At 45.8% G+C, this 16,732-nt stretch overlaps 1 protein-coding gene across 9 annotated transcripts in view; it reads right to left on the minus strand.

The window, feature by feature from the left end:
* The window catches only part of LOC138761137 (probable E3 ubiquitin-protein ligase HECTD4), a 322,279-nt gene that overhangs the window by 87,620 nt on the left and 217,927 nt on the right, over nt 1–16,732 (minus strand). For all 9 annotated transcript variants that reach the window (XM_069932802.1, XM_069932800.1, XM_069932806.1 and 6 more), the window contains exons 42-45: nt 7,705–7,869; nt 6,357–6,526; nt 4,612–4,727; nt 3,898–4,001 (exon numbers count right to left, since the gene is read on the minus strand). In XM_069932802.1, coding sequence (XP_069788903.1) covers nt 3,898–4,001; nt 4,612–4,727; nt 6,357–6,526; nt 7,705–7,869 — 555 coding nt within the window. The remainder of the gene's footprint in view (nt 1–3,897; nt 4,002–4,611; nt 4,728–6,356; nt 6,527–7,704; nt 7,870–16,732) is intronic.

A 16,732-nucleotide genomic window follows, 5' to 3' on the forward strand; every position in this document is an offset into this window, starting at 1 on the left:
AAACTTAAAAAGTGTCCAAGGGAATTCACAAATGGATTGTTGTTTTGGAAAGCAACAGATGAAAGAACTCGGAGGATTAGGTTCGGAGCCGCAGTCTGTCTGAGTGCAGTTTTCTGTCAAAGAGGGTCATATGGTTTTGCAAGCAGAGGGAGTAAAAGAGGCTTTTCTCTGAGAGAGAGAGAGAGAGAGAGAGAGAGAGAGAGAGAGAAAGAGAGAATTCAGTTCTATAGTTCAGCAGCAAGGACTGGAACATGAGAAGCTGGCAAGCTTGTGGAAAAACCCCATTTTGAAGATGGGCTGTGAGTTCGGCCTGGTCAAAGCCCTTGTGGTTCATGCAAGAGGAGAGGACTGGCTGTCTAATGTTTCATTTGAAATAAGGGAAACAAAACAGAACTCTGTGGTGACCTGAAAAAGGTTATCATCTGGAAAACCCTGATGGGGCAAGTTCCTTCAGCAAGACACTGAAGTGGCTGATCTAAAAGGAATCAGTTGTGGGTGTCCCATGAGCAACAAATCTCTCTCTGAAAATTGACAAGAACCTTCCTGAGCAGTAACCATTTACCTTTCAAGCACTAAAGCCTGGTGAAGATTCATAAATGTTAAATTCTGTGCACAGTTTAAGAATTGCCTGCAACCAGTGAAATGTGAGATTGGACTGTGAATAAAAGAACTTTTCTGAACTTACACACACATTACATACACGTGCACTTAGAATTAGAAGGGGATTAAGTAAGCTAATAGTAATAAGTTAGAGTTTGATCCAGTTTTCATGTTTAAAGATAATTAAAAGTAACTTTTGTTTAAGTAACCATTTGTGTTGGTGAATTTCTGTCACCTTGAAATTGGCTACAAGGCAATACAGTCAATTAGCAGGAGGCAATACAGTTATTTATTGTGGAAATAAAAACGTGGAAAAAGGGGGATATGTGAAACGTTCCCCCCCCCCCCAAGTAATATTATACAGGAATTAAAATTACTAAAATGAAAAATACATTTGGAATTTGTGTTTTTAAAAATAATTATGATGGTTAGCATAATGCTGTTACAGTGCAGTGACCCAGGTTTGAATTCCCTGCTGTTCATAAGGAGTTTGGACATTCTCCCCGTGTCTGTGTTGGTTTCCTCCAGGTGCATGGTCTTCTTCCCATGTTCAAGGATGTATGGGATAAGTTGGTTAATTAGTCATATGGGTGTATTTGGCCTGTGTGGGCTTATTGGCTGGAATTACTATTCAAATTTATTGTCAGAGGACATACATGATATCACATACAACTCTGAGATTCCTTTTTCCTGAAGGTATGGCAGAATTACCACTAATTGGTAGTGCAAAAAAACTGTACACAGTGTAAACATGTAAACAGATAACAAATGTAAACAAACTGACTGTGCAATACATAGAAAACAAAAGAAAATCAATAAAAGACACAAGTAAGAGTCCTTAAATTAGTCCCTGATTGAGTTTGTTGTTGAAGAGTTTGATGGTGGAGGGGTAGCAGCTGTTCTTGAACCTGGTGGTGCGAGTCTTGTGGCATCTATATCTCTTTCCTGATGGCAGCAGCGAGAATAATATGTGTATTGGGTGGTGTAGATCTTTGATGATTGCTGCTGCCCTCCAATGGCTGCATTCCCTGTAGATGTACTCAGTAGTGGGGAGGGTTTTGCCTGTGATGTCCTGGGCTATGTCCATGACCTTTTGGAGCGCTTTATGCTCAGGGGTATTGGTGTTCCCATACCAGACTGTGATGCAGCTGGCCAGCACACTTTCCACCACACCTCTGTTGAAATTTGCCAGGGTTTCTTCTGTCATACCAAACCTCCACAAACTTCTGAGGAAGTAGAGGCGCTGGCGTGCTTTCTTCACAATGCCATTGGTGTGCTGGGTCCAGGAAAGATCTTTCAAGATAGTGGCTCCCAAGAACCTAAATTTGCTTACCCTCTCCATCTCTGATCCCCATGATCACCGGATTGTATACCTCTGGCTTTCCTTTCCTGAAGTCAGAAATCAGCTCCTTAGTTTTGGTGACATTGAGTGCAAGGTTGTTGTTGGTGCACCATTCAGCCAAGTTTTCAATCTCCATCCTGTACGCTGACTCATCCCCTTCCTTTATACAACCCAGTACCGTGGTATCATCAGTGAATCTGTAGATGGTGCTATTGTCATACCCAGCTGCACAGTCATAAGTGTAAAGTGAGTAGAACAGGGGGCTAAGAACATAGCCCTGTGATGCTCTGGTACTGATGAAGATAGTGGAGGAGAAGCTCTTACCAATCTTCACTGATTGTGGTCTGGAGATGAGGAAATCAAGGATCCAATTACATAATGGGTGTTAACTCCCAAGTCTTGGAATTTGCTGATCAGTTTTGAGGGGATAATGGTGTTAAATGCTGAACTGTAGTTGGTAAACAGCATCCTTACATATGCATCTTTGCTGTCTGTGTGTTCCAGGGCTTTGTTTAGAGCCAGTGAGATGGCATCCACTGTCGACCTGTTTCTACGCTAGGCAAACTGTCACTGCTCAGACGGGAGTTGATCTGCTTCACCACCAGCCTTTCAAAACACTTCATCACTGTGATGTAAAGGCTACTGGTGGATAGTCATTAAGGCAGGTTACTGCACTCCTTTTGGGCACCAGTATGATTGATGCCTGTTTGAAACAGATGGGTACCACGCCCCGCTTGAGTGAGATATTTGAAGATAGCCGTGAATACCTTTGTAAGTTGGTCAGCACGGATCTTTAATACTCAGCCAGGTACTCCATCCGGCCCAGATGCTTTCCTCGGCTATGCTATACTGTAAGTCTTAATTAACACCCAACCCCAACCAACCAATTTTCCCCTGCAACCACTGCAACCGTGTCTGCCTGTCCCGCATCGGACTTGTCAGCCACAAACGAGCCTGCAGCTGACGTGGACTTTTTACCCCCTCCATAAATCTTCGTCCGCGAAGCCAAGCCAAAGAATTAAGTTTAAAGAAAAATAAAGGTATGATGAGTTCTGGGTCTTTGAACAAGTATAGCTCTGTCAAGCTTCAAAAAAGATCAAAAGAGTACTATTGTTCAAATTTCCACACTCATCTCTGCAGTACATGCAATTTAAAAATTCTAACATTTTGTTCATAACTTCTTACAAGGTCTTTTTTCTCCCCACTTCTAATCTCTTCCGACGTTAAATTCCTCCATTGTCTAGGTTTCCCATTTCTGGCCTTTTGATCCTCTCTAATTAATTATACAATCTTTGGCATCTGTGCCCTTAGCTGCCAAGACCATAAGCTTTGCAATGCTGTGCCTAAAACTCTATATTTCTCTATTCCTTCAAGATATTGCTTAATATTTATGAAGCTTTTAGTCACCTGCCCGAATATCTGTGCGGTTTATAAGAAATATTTCAAAATGTCCCTGCAAAATGTTTTGGTACATTTTGCTACAATCAGAGTACTTGAATAAAGTGAAACCTTATTTTCACTTGCTACAAAAAGGTTCCTTTTGAGACAATGAACGATTTACATTCAATACAATGGGAAAACATTCATCTATCTGGGAGTGTGGTGTGTTTTTGTTTCCATTTTTAAAAAGTTACAATAATTGGTCTTCTGATTTATATTTAAAATTTAACTGAGTTTTACATCCTAAAATCATGATATCAAATAATGAGAGCAACAGGTAGCCTCTTATTGCGTTGAAATTTCAATGATATAACTCAACTCTCCAACCTAAACTGATTATATTCAAGAGGAAAAGACAATTTGATTGACCACCTGTCACTGGTTTGTACACCTCTAGGGAATGATTGATGATTACATCAGAAAATAGAAGGCAATAAGTGAATAATACATCTTGTTTATAAGCAGAAAAAGAATGAGTAATTATGTGACTAATTTAATCTTTGCAGCATTATTACCTGTCTCCTGTCAGACTGGAGAGGAGGAGGAGGGGGGCGAGCACAGTCGCGATATAACATGCGCAATCTTTCGCACTGAGCCTCTACCACTACTAGTCGCTCACCTGCAAAAAAAAAAGGGATTTATTCTTGCAGAGGAATGGAAAATATCTACAAGACACACACTTGAGAACTGCAGAATTCTGTCAACAACTAGAGTCAGTGAAGGGATCCTAAAAACTCTACACAAATCTATTAAAAATTTTGGTGAAGAAATCCCCAAAGGAGAAAGTGGCAAGCAGTCAATTAGGTAAATGTAGAAAACTGCAGGTTTATTTATAGTCATGTGAGGGAGACTTTAATCATACAATCCTTACTGGATCGCTCAGTTCATTTCTAATTCTAACAATGCAAAAAGAATGATGCATGCTTAGGTGCAACATAGGAACTAATGATCAGCATTCAAATTTCCTAAGTTTGGAGACTACGAAAAAGCTGATCATCACTGCAATTTGTCTTCTGTTGTTCGTAATTTATGAGCTTGAATTCCATCCAGTTACTTCTATTTTGAGTGACTAGGTGCACATAAATTAGTTGCCAAGTGTTAACCAAATCCTATTGCTTTATATTCTACATCCATACATTAAGGAGACTGATTTTTTTTTTAAATGGTCATTTCCAAAAATACAAAGAATGCACATCCATTTCATGGCAATTTAGAGCAGCCCAACCTACCTGGACTGCACTCCTGTGCCACGAGGTTTAGGACTTCAACTGCTGCAGGACACTGTTGAATAAATTCCTCACAGAATAAACTATCCTCCAGCAATTGGGCCATCACTAAGCATGCTCTGTAAAGTAAAAGGTTCCATCAGCTAGTTCAATAAAATGATCAGATCCCATGATTGCAGTGGAGGATTAGTAAATTTAGATTGGTTGATCATTATTTTTAAACACAAGTATTAAGATAAAGCTTGTTACAAAAACCTTTCAATTACTTACATACAATAATCCAAAAATTCACTGAACTGTCACTAGCTTCCATTCAAAACAATTCAGAATCAGGATTTATTGTCGTGAACAAGTCATGTAGCAGCATCATAGAGCAAGCATTCATATTATAACCACCTTACAACATTACTATAAAAAATGAAAATAATAATGCACAAAAAGTAAAGCAGTGTCTATGGTTCAGGAATCTGATGGCAGCAGTGAAGAAGCTGTCTTTGTGCTGTTGAGTCATTGTCTTTAGGCTCCTGCACCATTTTCCTGATGGTAGCAGAGTGAAGAGGGCAAGGCCTGGGTGGTGGGGGTCTTTGAGGATAGAGGTTGCTTTTTTAAGACACTGCCTCATGCAGATGTCCTCGATGGAGAGAAGCCTGGTGCCTGTGATGTCACAGGCTGAGTTCATTCTTGTCCTGAGTTGGCACCTCCATACCAGGCAGTGATGCAACCAGCCAGAACGTTCTCCATGGTACACCTGTAGATGTTTATGAGTCATCGGTGACATAACGAATCTCCTCAGACACCTCACAAGGTATAGCCACTGGCGAGCCTTCTAGTGATTGCATCAATATGGTGGCTCCAGGACAGATCCTCGGAGATGTTGACAGCCAGGAATTTGAAATTCTAGACCTTCTCCATTACTGAGCCTTTAATGAGGACTGGGTCATGTTCCCCTGACTTTCTCCTGAAGTTCACAGTCATCTCCTTGGTTTTGCTGACTTTGAGCGCAAGGTTGTTGTCATTGCACCATTCAACGAGCTGATCTATCTCCCTCCTGTACGCTTCCTCATTGCCATTTGTGATTCTGCCTCCAACTGTGGTGTCATCGGCAAACGTACATAGCATTGGAATTGTGCCTGTCATGGGTGTATAATGAGTAGAGCAGTGGGCTAAGCAAGCATCCTGAGGGTGTGGCTGTGCTGATAATCAGAGGAGGAGATGCAGCTTCCAATTTGTGCTGATTGTGGTCTTCTGATGAGAAAGACAAGGATCCAGTTGCAGAGGTGGGTACAGAGGCATAGAATTTGTAGATTCTTGACCAGCACTGAGGGAATAATGGTACGGAAGGACTAGCTGTAGACAACGAAGAGCAGTCGTATGTATGAACTGCTGTTTTTGAGGTGATCCAGAGCCGAGTGGAGAGCCAGTGATATTGCATGTGCTATTGAGCGATTGTGACAATAGGCAAATTGTAGTGGGTTCAGACCTTTGCTTAGGTACGTGTTAATACTGGCCATGACCAGCCTCTGTTCAAAAAGTGTTTCAATTGAAAAGTGTTCAATTTCATGCAATACACGCATAATTCAAATGCTAAAATGTTTACTCCTAATCTTTTTGTGTAAATAATATCAATAATATATTTGGAAAGCATTTCTTAGAGTAGGCAGGCGAACTGTTTAAAGTAACACAATAAAAATTTCAAATCTGCAGTGATCCAGGTAACAGATATTATTGGTTAATCTTGGTAACATTACCTCGTTCTTATTTCAGCAACAAGTCGTACTACAGCCATCACAGGGGTGGAGCCATCACCTATTGCAGGGAGAGAGGTCAGAATAGAGAGGCTGCCTTCCTGTGGAAGCAACATGGATTGAACTGCCTGGACTACTTTCTCAGTGATGGATAGCTTATGCAGGGGTAATGCCTACAAGGAGAAAACAAAAATACAAATAAAAATGCATACATGTCTTAATTGTGAATCATTTTAAACAGCCATCGTCACTGACAAGCTTGGGTCAACATTTTTGACAGCGACAAAATGGGTTGCAGAAAGCAACAACCATTTTTAAAACAATATTGAATTGTACAACTTCGGATAACTTACTCTTCCTTTCTATTTGTATCAGAACAAGATCATTCAGTCAACACTATCCATCCCAAACCAAAAAAAAACTATTTGGACTATTCTCACTTCCCATCTCCTCATCTGTAACTGCACATTTTTATTTTTTAAGTGCTGCCTTTTTTTTTTTAAAGCTGTTATTACACTATATATTTCCAACAACTGGCAAATTCCAGATCTCCATGACAGAGAATTTATTTAAGGCACAATCTTACGATCAAGTTAGATACTTACACACCTGTATTGCCATGTGATTTTCTTTTCGTCCTAAATTGTGTGAAAGATTGCATAAATTCAGTTGAATTGGTTTGTGGGTGGGATGATAAGAAAGAGGACCAAACAACATCTCTATCCCATACTCCATTATCTTGGTGTGAAACTAATTTTACAAGCAAGACTGAAGGGAGAGAAGGACACTTTATTCAGATGCCATGATCCACTGGCGGAAAGTCATTGTAGCAAAAGAAAAAGAACCACCAGTTCCAGTAAGCACACAAACACTGGCAAATTCAGTGTTTGGTTGTTTGAAACAATCAGCAAGTGGCACCTACATAAAGACCAGAGTGCATTACCACAACAACACAGAAGCTTTGGAACAATGGTTAACTTATCAATGGACCTGACGGCTCCATAATTGCCTTGCTAACGTAAGCCCCTTCCATCAGACTTATTCTCTGGACCTTCCACTGCTCTCTCTGGAGTTTAACACCAACTTTTTTTTTGTGAATAGAGAAACAGTGTTAATGTTTCAAGTGGGAGACCCTTGCCTCATTTTTCCATTTCCAAGGAAAGATCTATTCTCATTCCACAGCTGCTGCCCTAATCTGCTCAATACTTCCAACATTTTTTCCTATTTCAGTTTATTAGCATCTGTAATTTAAAAAAAAACCAGTGAATAGCTTATTTCCAGATTAACATTGCTACAATGGAATGCTTAACACCAGTACCCCAAGTACATCTTGTTTCTATAAATAACTCACCTCACATCGTGGAGTATACAGCCTCGATAACGGAACAGTTACTATGTCTGATGCCTTTGATGCCTTTCGACAATTTGATAAAGGGAGCCGAACTGTGGCAATACCTTCCTGTTCATTAATAGAGGTCACCACTCCAATGCTTCCAGATATTCCCTTCCCTGAAATCTAAGAGAAACAATTGACTCAATTTCACAAATTTAACTGGATTTTTCGTGACAAATCCAATCATTAAAAAACACAGCAATTTTACAATAGAAGTATAAAATGTTACAGCAAAATCTTATGTGTTATAACCACTCAACATCATCTCCGCCTTCTATTCTCTCTTCTCTGTCCATCCATCCTTGCATCCATGTATATTCAAATTTAAGAACCCACTTCCAATATTCTGTGGTGGCCTGCCGCCGCAACGATTGAGCTTGCACTCCAGGCGGTGAGCACAACCGAAGGCCAACAGTCCACACAGCGACACTGGCCCCATCAATGAACTGGCGGGTGAATTGCAAGGGCAGCTTAAAGGCCAGCAACCCCAAAATGGTGCTGGCCTTGCTGCGTAGCCAACAGACGGACAGCACGGGGAAGAAGGGCATTGTTATGTAGGAAAGTACCTGTGCGTGGGAAACCCGTTTTTGTTATGCATGTTGTGACATCAGCCAAGGGGGGCCACGGCAGGAACAGTGCAAATATAAAAGTCAGGCCTGAGCCCTAATAAAACATAGAGCTTAACCTGACTACACTACATGTGCAATTCTTCTTTCGAGTAGCACGTGGCTACAATTGGCGACCTCGAAAGTTTAGATGGCATCTAAACCCAGCGATGAGCGAACAAGCAGCAGTCAACGGGATCGCTCTGAAGCTGCCAACCTTTTGGATAAATTGACCACGCGTGTGGTTTGACTAGGCTGAGGGATAGTTCCAGATCTGGCAGATCACAGCAGAATCCACCTGGTACTACCATATGGTGAGCACCCTGGACCAGGACACAGCAGGCTGGGTGGCCAACTTCATCCAGAAGCCCCCATTGGAAGGCATGTACATTGCCTTTGAGGACTTGTTGAGCGAAACCTTTAGGCTCTCATGGCGTGAGAGAGGGTCACATGTGCTCCATCTGGATGGTCTAGGGGATAGGCCCCGTCAGCCCTCATGAATGAGATGGGAAAACACAAGCCCTGCATCATGTTTGATCAAGCAGTCATAGAGTAACTGCCCAAGGACATCCAAATGCTCCTGGCTGATGCGGATTTCAGTGACCCCCTGGAAAGTCACAGCACGAGCAGACGTTCTGGGTGCTTGGTGTCTGTGGGGTTCATCACTAAAACCCTCAGCCAAACCCATGCAGAGCCGCCAAGAGAACAGCAGCTCCCCAGACGACCAGTGGTGTTTCTACCACCAGAGATGGGGCGCTGGAGCCCGCCAGTGCAGGCCACCATGCATGTTTCAGGGAAACGCTGGGGCTAGCCGTCGGTAATGACCACAATGGCTGGCCATCAAGACAGCCTCCTGTATGTTTGGGACTGCCAGTCCGGACGACGTTTCCTCATGGACACAGGAGCAGAGGTCATCGTCCTGCCTCCATCAGGATAGGACACCAGGAACAGGCAGTCGGGCCCTATGCTGAGGGCTGCCAACAATAGCATGATTCGGACCTACAGCACCTGCAAGGTCCAACTACAGTTGGCAGGCAGCCTCTTCTCATGGGTGTTCATGTAGGCCGCACAGAACAGCTGTTCCTCGGGGCAGACTTCCTGCGTGCCCATAGCCTGCTAGTGGACCTCAAGGGAAGGAGATTGGTCCACATCAAGACTTTTCAAACCTTTCCCTCAAAGACACCAGGCTCCCAGTACTTCAACAGGACTCCATACAGAGATGGGACGAGTACGCCAGGGACCTGGTCGAGTTCCCTGCAGTGCTCACCCCCCCCCCAGTTCACCACAGTGATGCCTCGACATGGAGTACAGTGCCATATCCTGACCCAGGGCCTGCCACTCCACGCAAGGACAAGACGCCTTCCTTTGGAGAAGCTCCATCTGGTGAAGGAGGAATTCAGGAAGCTGGAGGAGCTCAGCATTGTACAGTGGTCAGACAGCCCATGGACTTCTCCCCTGCACATGGTACCCAAAGTAACTGGGGGCTGGAGACCATACGGCTTATTGAGCCCGCAATACCGGGTTGGTACCCCGTGCTGCACATCAGGACTTTGCGGTTAACCTGCATGGGCAAGGATCTTCTCCAAGGTGGACCTCGTGCGGTGATATCATCAGATCCCCTTACACCCCGATGATATCCCCAAAGCCACTATCATCACCCTGTTTGGCTAAAGAACGCCACACAGACCCTCCAGCGACTTATGGATGCAGTGGGCTGAGACCTGGACGGCACCTTCGTGTACCTGGACGACATCCTGGTGGCGAGCAGGAACTAACAGGAGCCTATGGGGCACCTCCACAACCTCTACACCCGACTGAGCAAGTTCGGCCTGATGATCAACCCAGCCAAATGCCAGTTCGGATTGATGGCCATCGACTTCCTGGGCCACAGGATAACCAGGGAAGGAGGCACACCGCTACCTATTAAAGTGGAGGCCATCCGGAAATTCCCCAGACCCAACATGACCAAGGGACTACAGGAGTTGGTGGGGATGATCAATGTCTATTATGAAAAATATACCTATGTACTACTCATTATGTATTCATTAATCTATTACTATGTAACAATTTATGATGTACTTCAACTATACTGATTATGGAAAATATTAATGTAATTAAGTAACAGCCATAGTATGTAGAAAAGTTGGCTGATTATAGTATATGTAGAATTTGCTGATTCCAGACTGCTAACTTTAAAACACAAAGAGGGAAAATATCTTCATCCCCAAGGTTACACAAAACTGCTAACTTTAAAACCCAAATCCAGAGAGAAAATATCAAGGTCATACATTAAAATCTAAGAAAATAATAGTGGCTACATGCACCAGGAGTATAAAACAGGATGAGATCAGGGGAGTAACAGGAGATCAGATAGGAGAAGTCAGACAGGACAAGATAGGGGAACCATAGTGCCGAGTGATTTATTCTGAAACTGGCTGTTTACAAGAAGTGTAAAAGTGTGCAAGGAGAAGCGATAAGAGTACCATGACCAAGAAACGAACCCAGGATGAGCTAATTGGTACAAAACATCAATCAAAGTTGAACATGGATAAGTGACTGAAAATCTGTATTAAAAAAAGAGCAGTGTCTCATAGCAACAGGCATTTCAGAGTCCAGGCTTTGATTTGTCTCAGTTTTTGTTTGTAAATAAAGGCTTAAATTTTTCTGAAGAATTCTCTGCATTTCTTGACTAATTTTTGGACGTCAAAAAACCACAACACTATCACAGGTTCATCCCCTCACCTGTGTGGATCACACAGCTCTTGTTCGTCCAGATGGCAGGCAAGGCGAAGGACATCACCTGGGACGAGGAGTCAGCGGAACCCTTCGTGAAGGCCAAGGAAGCCCTGGCAGATGCCACTCTCTTGGCATATCCCAGGTCAGACACTCCAAAGGCCCTGACGTGGATGCCTCAGGAACGGTGATCGGTGGAGTTCTGGAGCAGCAGATCGAAGGAAGTTGGCAGTCATTGGTTTTCTTCAGCAAATATCTACGGCCTCCAGAACTGAAGTACAGCACTTTCAACAGAGAGCTACTGGCGCTGTACTTAGCCATCCGCCACCACAGGTACTTTCTAAAGGGCAGGTCCTTCACAGCTTTCACAGATCATAAACCCCTGACTTTCGTCTTGGTTAAGATCTCGGACCCCTGGTTGGCCCGTCAGCAATGACACCTGTCTTACATCGCAGAGTACTCCACAGATGTAAGGCACGTCTCCGGCAAGGATAATGTGATGGCCAACGCACTGTCCAAAGTATTCATATACTATCAAGGGGAGTGGACTTTGTGGCACTGGCAGTGGTGCAGCAGGAAGATGAGGAGATGCCCCAATACAGGACTACCATATCGGGACTGCAGCTGCAGGACATCCCAGTCAGCACAGGTAACACCACCCTCCAATGCAATGTGCCCACTGGTCAGGTCAGACCCACCATCCTGGCAGCTTAGAGACGACAGGTTTTCGACTCCATCCATAGACTGGCTCACCCATCCATCAGGACTACGGTCCAGCTGGTGGCCAGCAAATATGTGTGGCATGGATTGGGGAAACAGGTCAGCAGGTGGGTGAAGGCGTGCATGCAGTGCCAAACAACCAAAGTACAGCAGCACACCAAGACCCCACCTCAGCACTTCGAACCTGCAGAATGAAGGTTTGACCACATCCATGCGGACATAGCGGAAACCCTGGGATACTGGCTAGTGTTCTACTATCTGTTCACAATGGTCGACTGCTTCACCATGTGGCCAGAAGCAGTCCCGCTGGCAGACACATCCACAACCTCAGGAGCCAGAGCCCTCATCTCATCCTGGATGGCATGGCTCAGGTTACCATCCCACATCACATCCGACAGTTCACCTCCAGTCTGTGGTTTGACTTTGCCTGCCTGTGGGGTGCCCAGCTGCATCATACAACAGCTTAACACCCACAGTCCAATGGGTCGGTGGAGCACTTCCACAGGCACCTCAAAACTGCACTCATGACCAGACTCCAAGGACATAACTGGGTAGACAAGCTACCATGGGTGTTATTGGCATCCACAGGCACCCAAGGAGGACCTCAACACCTCTGCAGCAGAACTCATCTACGGAGCTCCACTGGTGGTCCCAGGAGAATTCATACCATCCTCAGGTGGACAGCAGGATGACTCAGCATCGTTCCTCAGCAGGTTAAGGAAAAGAGTTGGCAACCTGCCCCAATTCCACCTTCCAGGCACATACACGCGAGGACCAACATACCCATAGATCTGCAGGACTGTGAGTATGTTTTAATTCGCAGGGGTCCACATCGTCCACCGCTTCAGAGGTCATACAAGGGTCCATTCTGGGTCATCCGCAACAATGGGGCCACTTTGAGCTGGAGATCAGAGGCAAGATGGAAGTCTTCACCACAGACAGGCTGAAGCCGGCATACCTGGATCCAGCGCACCCGGTCAAGACACCAGCACCACGTCAAAGAGGCAGGCTACAGAAGGCACCAAGGACAATACTGCTAGTTCTTTGAGGGTAGGGGGAATCATGTGGCAGCTTACTGCTGCGGCAATTGAGCTGGTGTATCGGGTGGCGAGTGCAACCAAAGGACAGCAGCCTGCTCAGCGGCACTGGCCCCAACAAGCGAACTGGCAGATGAACAGCAAGGGCAGCTTAAAGGACAGCAACCCCAAAATGGCGCTGGCCTTGCTACGCAGCCAACAGACAGGGACAACTCACAGGAAAGAAGGGCATTGTTATGTAGGAAAGTACCCTCGCACAGGAACCCCACTTTTGTTATGCATGTTGTGACGTCAGCCAAGGGGAGCTACGGTGGGAAAGTGCAAGTATAAAAGTCAGGCCTGAGCCCGAATAAAACTCAGAGCTTAACCTGACTACACTGCGGGTGTGTGGCTTCTTGCAAGTAGCACGCGGCTACAATTCCTCCAATATTTTTTCCTTCAAAGAAACAGAAGTAAGCTGTTCAGCATCCAGAGACTGACTCAAATAGGAAATTAATTTCACAATTCTTAGCTCAGTTGTAGATCTGTCTGGCTTGCCAAACTACACTTATCTGCAACAATGCAGAAGTCCTCTAAGTGGTTACTACTGGCTGACCACGATGAACAAAGACAGACAGCTCTTTGAAGCCAGATGCTAACCATGACCTTTGACAGGACAGTGAAGTCCGCTTGGCAGATGTAGGCAGCCTCCAAGAACGCGGCGCGGGCTACACACTCTACTGGTCTGGCAAGCCTTTGGATGAACGACGCCTCTCTGGTGTAGGCTTCATGGTCAAGAACTTCATTGCCTCCAAACTCGAAAACCTTCCGACAGGCCACACGGACCGAATCATGTCCATGCGACTCCCCCTTCAAAACAAGCGTCGCGTCACCCTCATCAGTGTCTATGCTCCAACCCTCCAGGCGGAACCAGCAGAAAAGGACAAGTTCTACACTGACCTGCGCAACCTCATCCTACGCACCCCTACAGCTGACAAGGTTGTCATCCTTGGCGACTTCAACGCTCACGTCGGCAAAGACTCAGAAACCTGGCCATGAATCCTGGGCAAGCATGGCGTCGGCAAGTGCAACGACAATGGGCGCCTCCTGTTGGAGCTCTGCGCAGAGCAGTGGCTTGTCATTACAAACAGCCTTTTTCAGCAGAGGGACAGCCTTAAGACTACCTGGATGCATCCCCGATCCAAACACTGGCACCTCCTGGACTACATCCTGGTGCGAGAAAGTGACAAACGAGATGTGCTCCACACCAGGGTCATGCCCAGTGCGGAATGCCACACTGACCACCGGCTGGTTCGCTGCAAGCTCAACCTTCACTTCAAGCCAAAGCCCAGGAACAGTAAAGCCCCCAGAAAGAGGTTCAATGTTGGAAACCTGCAGTCAGACGAAGTGAGAGGAAACTTCCAGGCAAACCTCAAAGCAAAGCTCGACGATGCAATCCGCCTCACGGACCCGTCCCCTGAAACCCTCTGGGATCAGCTGAAGACTACCATACTGCAATCCACTGAAAAGGTACTGGGCTTCTCCTCCAGGAAAAACAGCCAGGAAATCCAGGAGCTGCTGGCAAAGAAGCGAGCTGCCCACCAGGCTCACCTTACAAAGCCGTCCTGTCCAGAGAAGAAACAAGCCTTCTGTCGCGCATGCAGCCATCTTCAGCGCAAACTCCGGGAGATCCAAAATGAGTGGTGGACTAGCCTCGCCAAGCGAACCCAGCTCAGCGCGGACATTGGCGACTTCAGGGGTTTCTACGAGGCTCTAAAGGCTGTGTACGGCCCCTCACCCCAAGTCCAAAGCCCGCTGCGCAGCTCAGACGGCAAAGTCCTCCTCAGCGACAAGATCTCCATCCTCAACCGATGGTCAGAACACTTCCAATCTCTTATCAGTGCCAACCGCTCAGTCCAAGATTCCACCCTGCTCCAGCTCCCTCAACAGCCCCTAAGGCTAGAGCTGGATGAGGTCCTCACCCAGGATGAGACATATAAGGCAATCAAACAACTGAAAAGTGGCAAAGCAGCAGGTATGGATGGAATCCCCCCCAGAGGTCTGGAAGGCTGGCAGCAAAACTCTGCATGTCAAACTGCATGAGTTTTTCAAGCTTTGTTGGGACCAAGGAAAACTGCCTCAGGACCTTCATGATGCCACCATCATCACCCTGTACAAAAACAAAGGCGAGAAATCAGACTGCTCAAACTACAGGGGCTCTCCATTGCAGGCAAAATCTTCGCTAGGATTCTCCTAAATAGAATAATACCTAGTGTCGCCGAGAATATTCTCCCAGAATCGCAGTGCGGCTTTCGCGCAAACAGAGGAACTACTGACATGGTCTTTGCCCTCAGACAGCTCCAAGAAAAGTGCAGAGAACAAAACAAAGGACTCTACATCACCTTTGTTGACCTCACCAAAGCCTTCGACACCGTGAGCAAGAAAGGGCTTTGGCAAATACTAGAGCGCATCAGATGCCCCCCAAAGTTCCTCAACATGGTTATCCAACTGCACGAAAACCAACAAGGTCGGATCAGATACAGAAATGAGCTCTCTGAACCCTTCTCCATTAACAATGGCGTAAAGCAAGGCTGCGTTCTCGCACCAACCCTCTTTTCAATCTTCTTCAGCATGATGCTGAACCAAGCCATTAAAGACCTCAACAATGAAGACGCTGTTTACATCCGGTACCGCACGGATGGCAGTCTCTTCAATCTGAGGCGCCTGCAAGCTCACACCAAGACACAAGAGAAACTTGTCCGTGAACTACTCTTTGCAGACGATGCCGCTTTAGTTGCCCATTCAAAGCCAGCTCTTCAGCGCTTGACGTCCTGTTTTGCGGAAACTGCCAAAATGTTTGGCAGATGAAAACTGAGGTCCTCCATCAGCCAGCTCCCCACCATGACTACCAGCCCCCCCACATCTCCATCGGGCACACAAAACTCAAAACGGTCAACCAGTTTACCTATCTCGGCTGCATCATTTCATCAGATGCAAGGATCGACAACGAGATAGACAACAGACTCGCCAAGGCAAATAGCGCCTTTGGAAGACTACACAAAAGAGTCTGGAAAAACAACCAACTGAAAAACCTCACAAAGATAAGCGTATAGAGAGCCGTTGTCATACCCACACTCCTGTTCGGCTCTGAATCATGGGTCCTCTACCGGCATCACCTACGGCTCCTAGAACGCTTCCACCAGCGTTGTTTCCGCTCCATCCTCAACATTCACTGAAGCGCTTTCATCCCTAACGTCGAAGTACTCGAGATGGCAGAGGTCGACAGCATCGAGTCCACGCTGCTGAAGATCCAGCTGCGCTGGGTGGGTCACGTCTTCAGAATAGAGGACCATCGCTTTCCCAAGATCGTGTTATATGGCGAGCTCTCCACTGGCCACCGTGACAGAGGTGCACCAAAGAAAAGGTACAAGGACTGCCTAAAGAAATCTCTTGGTGCCTGCCACATTGACCACCGCCAGTGGGCTGATATCGCCTCAAACCGTGCATCTTGGTGCCTCACAGTTCGGCGGGCAGCAACCTCCTTTGAAGAAGACCGCAGAGCCCGCCTCACTGACAAAAGGCAAAGGAGGAAAAACCCAACACCCAACCCCAACCAACCAATTTTCCCCTGCAACCGCTGCAACCGTGTCTGCCTGTCCCGCATCGGACTTGTCAGCCACAAACGAGCCTGCAGCTGACGTGGACATTTACCCCCTCCATAAATCTTCGTCCGCAAAGCCAAGCCAAAGAAGAAAGAAGTTAAACCCCGAGACAGAATATATTGGCGGAACTTTGAAGATGTATGATTGGCAACAACATTTCAAAAGCATTTAATTTTCAATTTAATTTAAAGATACAGTAATGGTAATAGGCCATTTGGTCCATGAGCCCATTTTGCCAAATCCACCTGTG

The sequence above is a fragment of the Narcine bancroftii genome, chromosome 4 (genome assembly GCF_036971445.1).
Source record: "Narcine bancroftii isolate sNarBan1 chromosome 4, sNarBan1.hap1, whole genome shotgun sequence".
NCBI classification, from domain to species: domain Eukaryota; kingdom Metazoa; phylum Chordata; class Chondrichthyes; order Torpediniformes; family Narcinidae; genus Narcine; species Narcine bancroftii.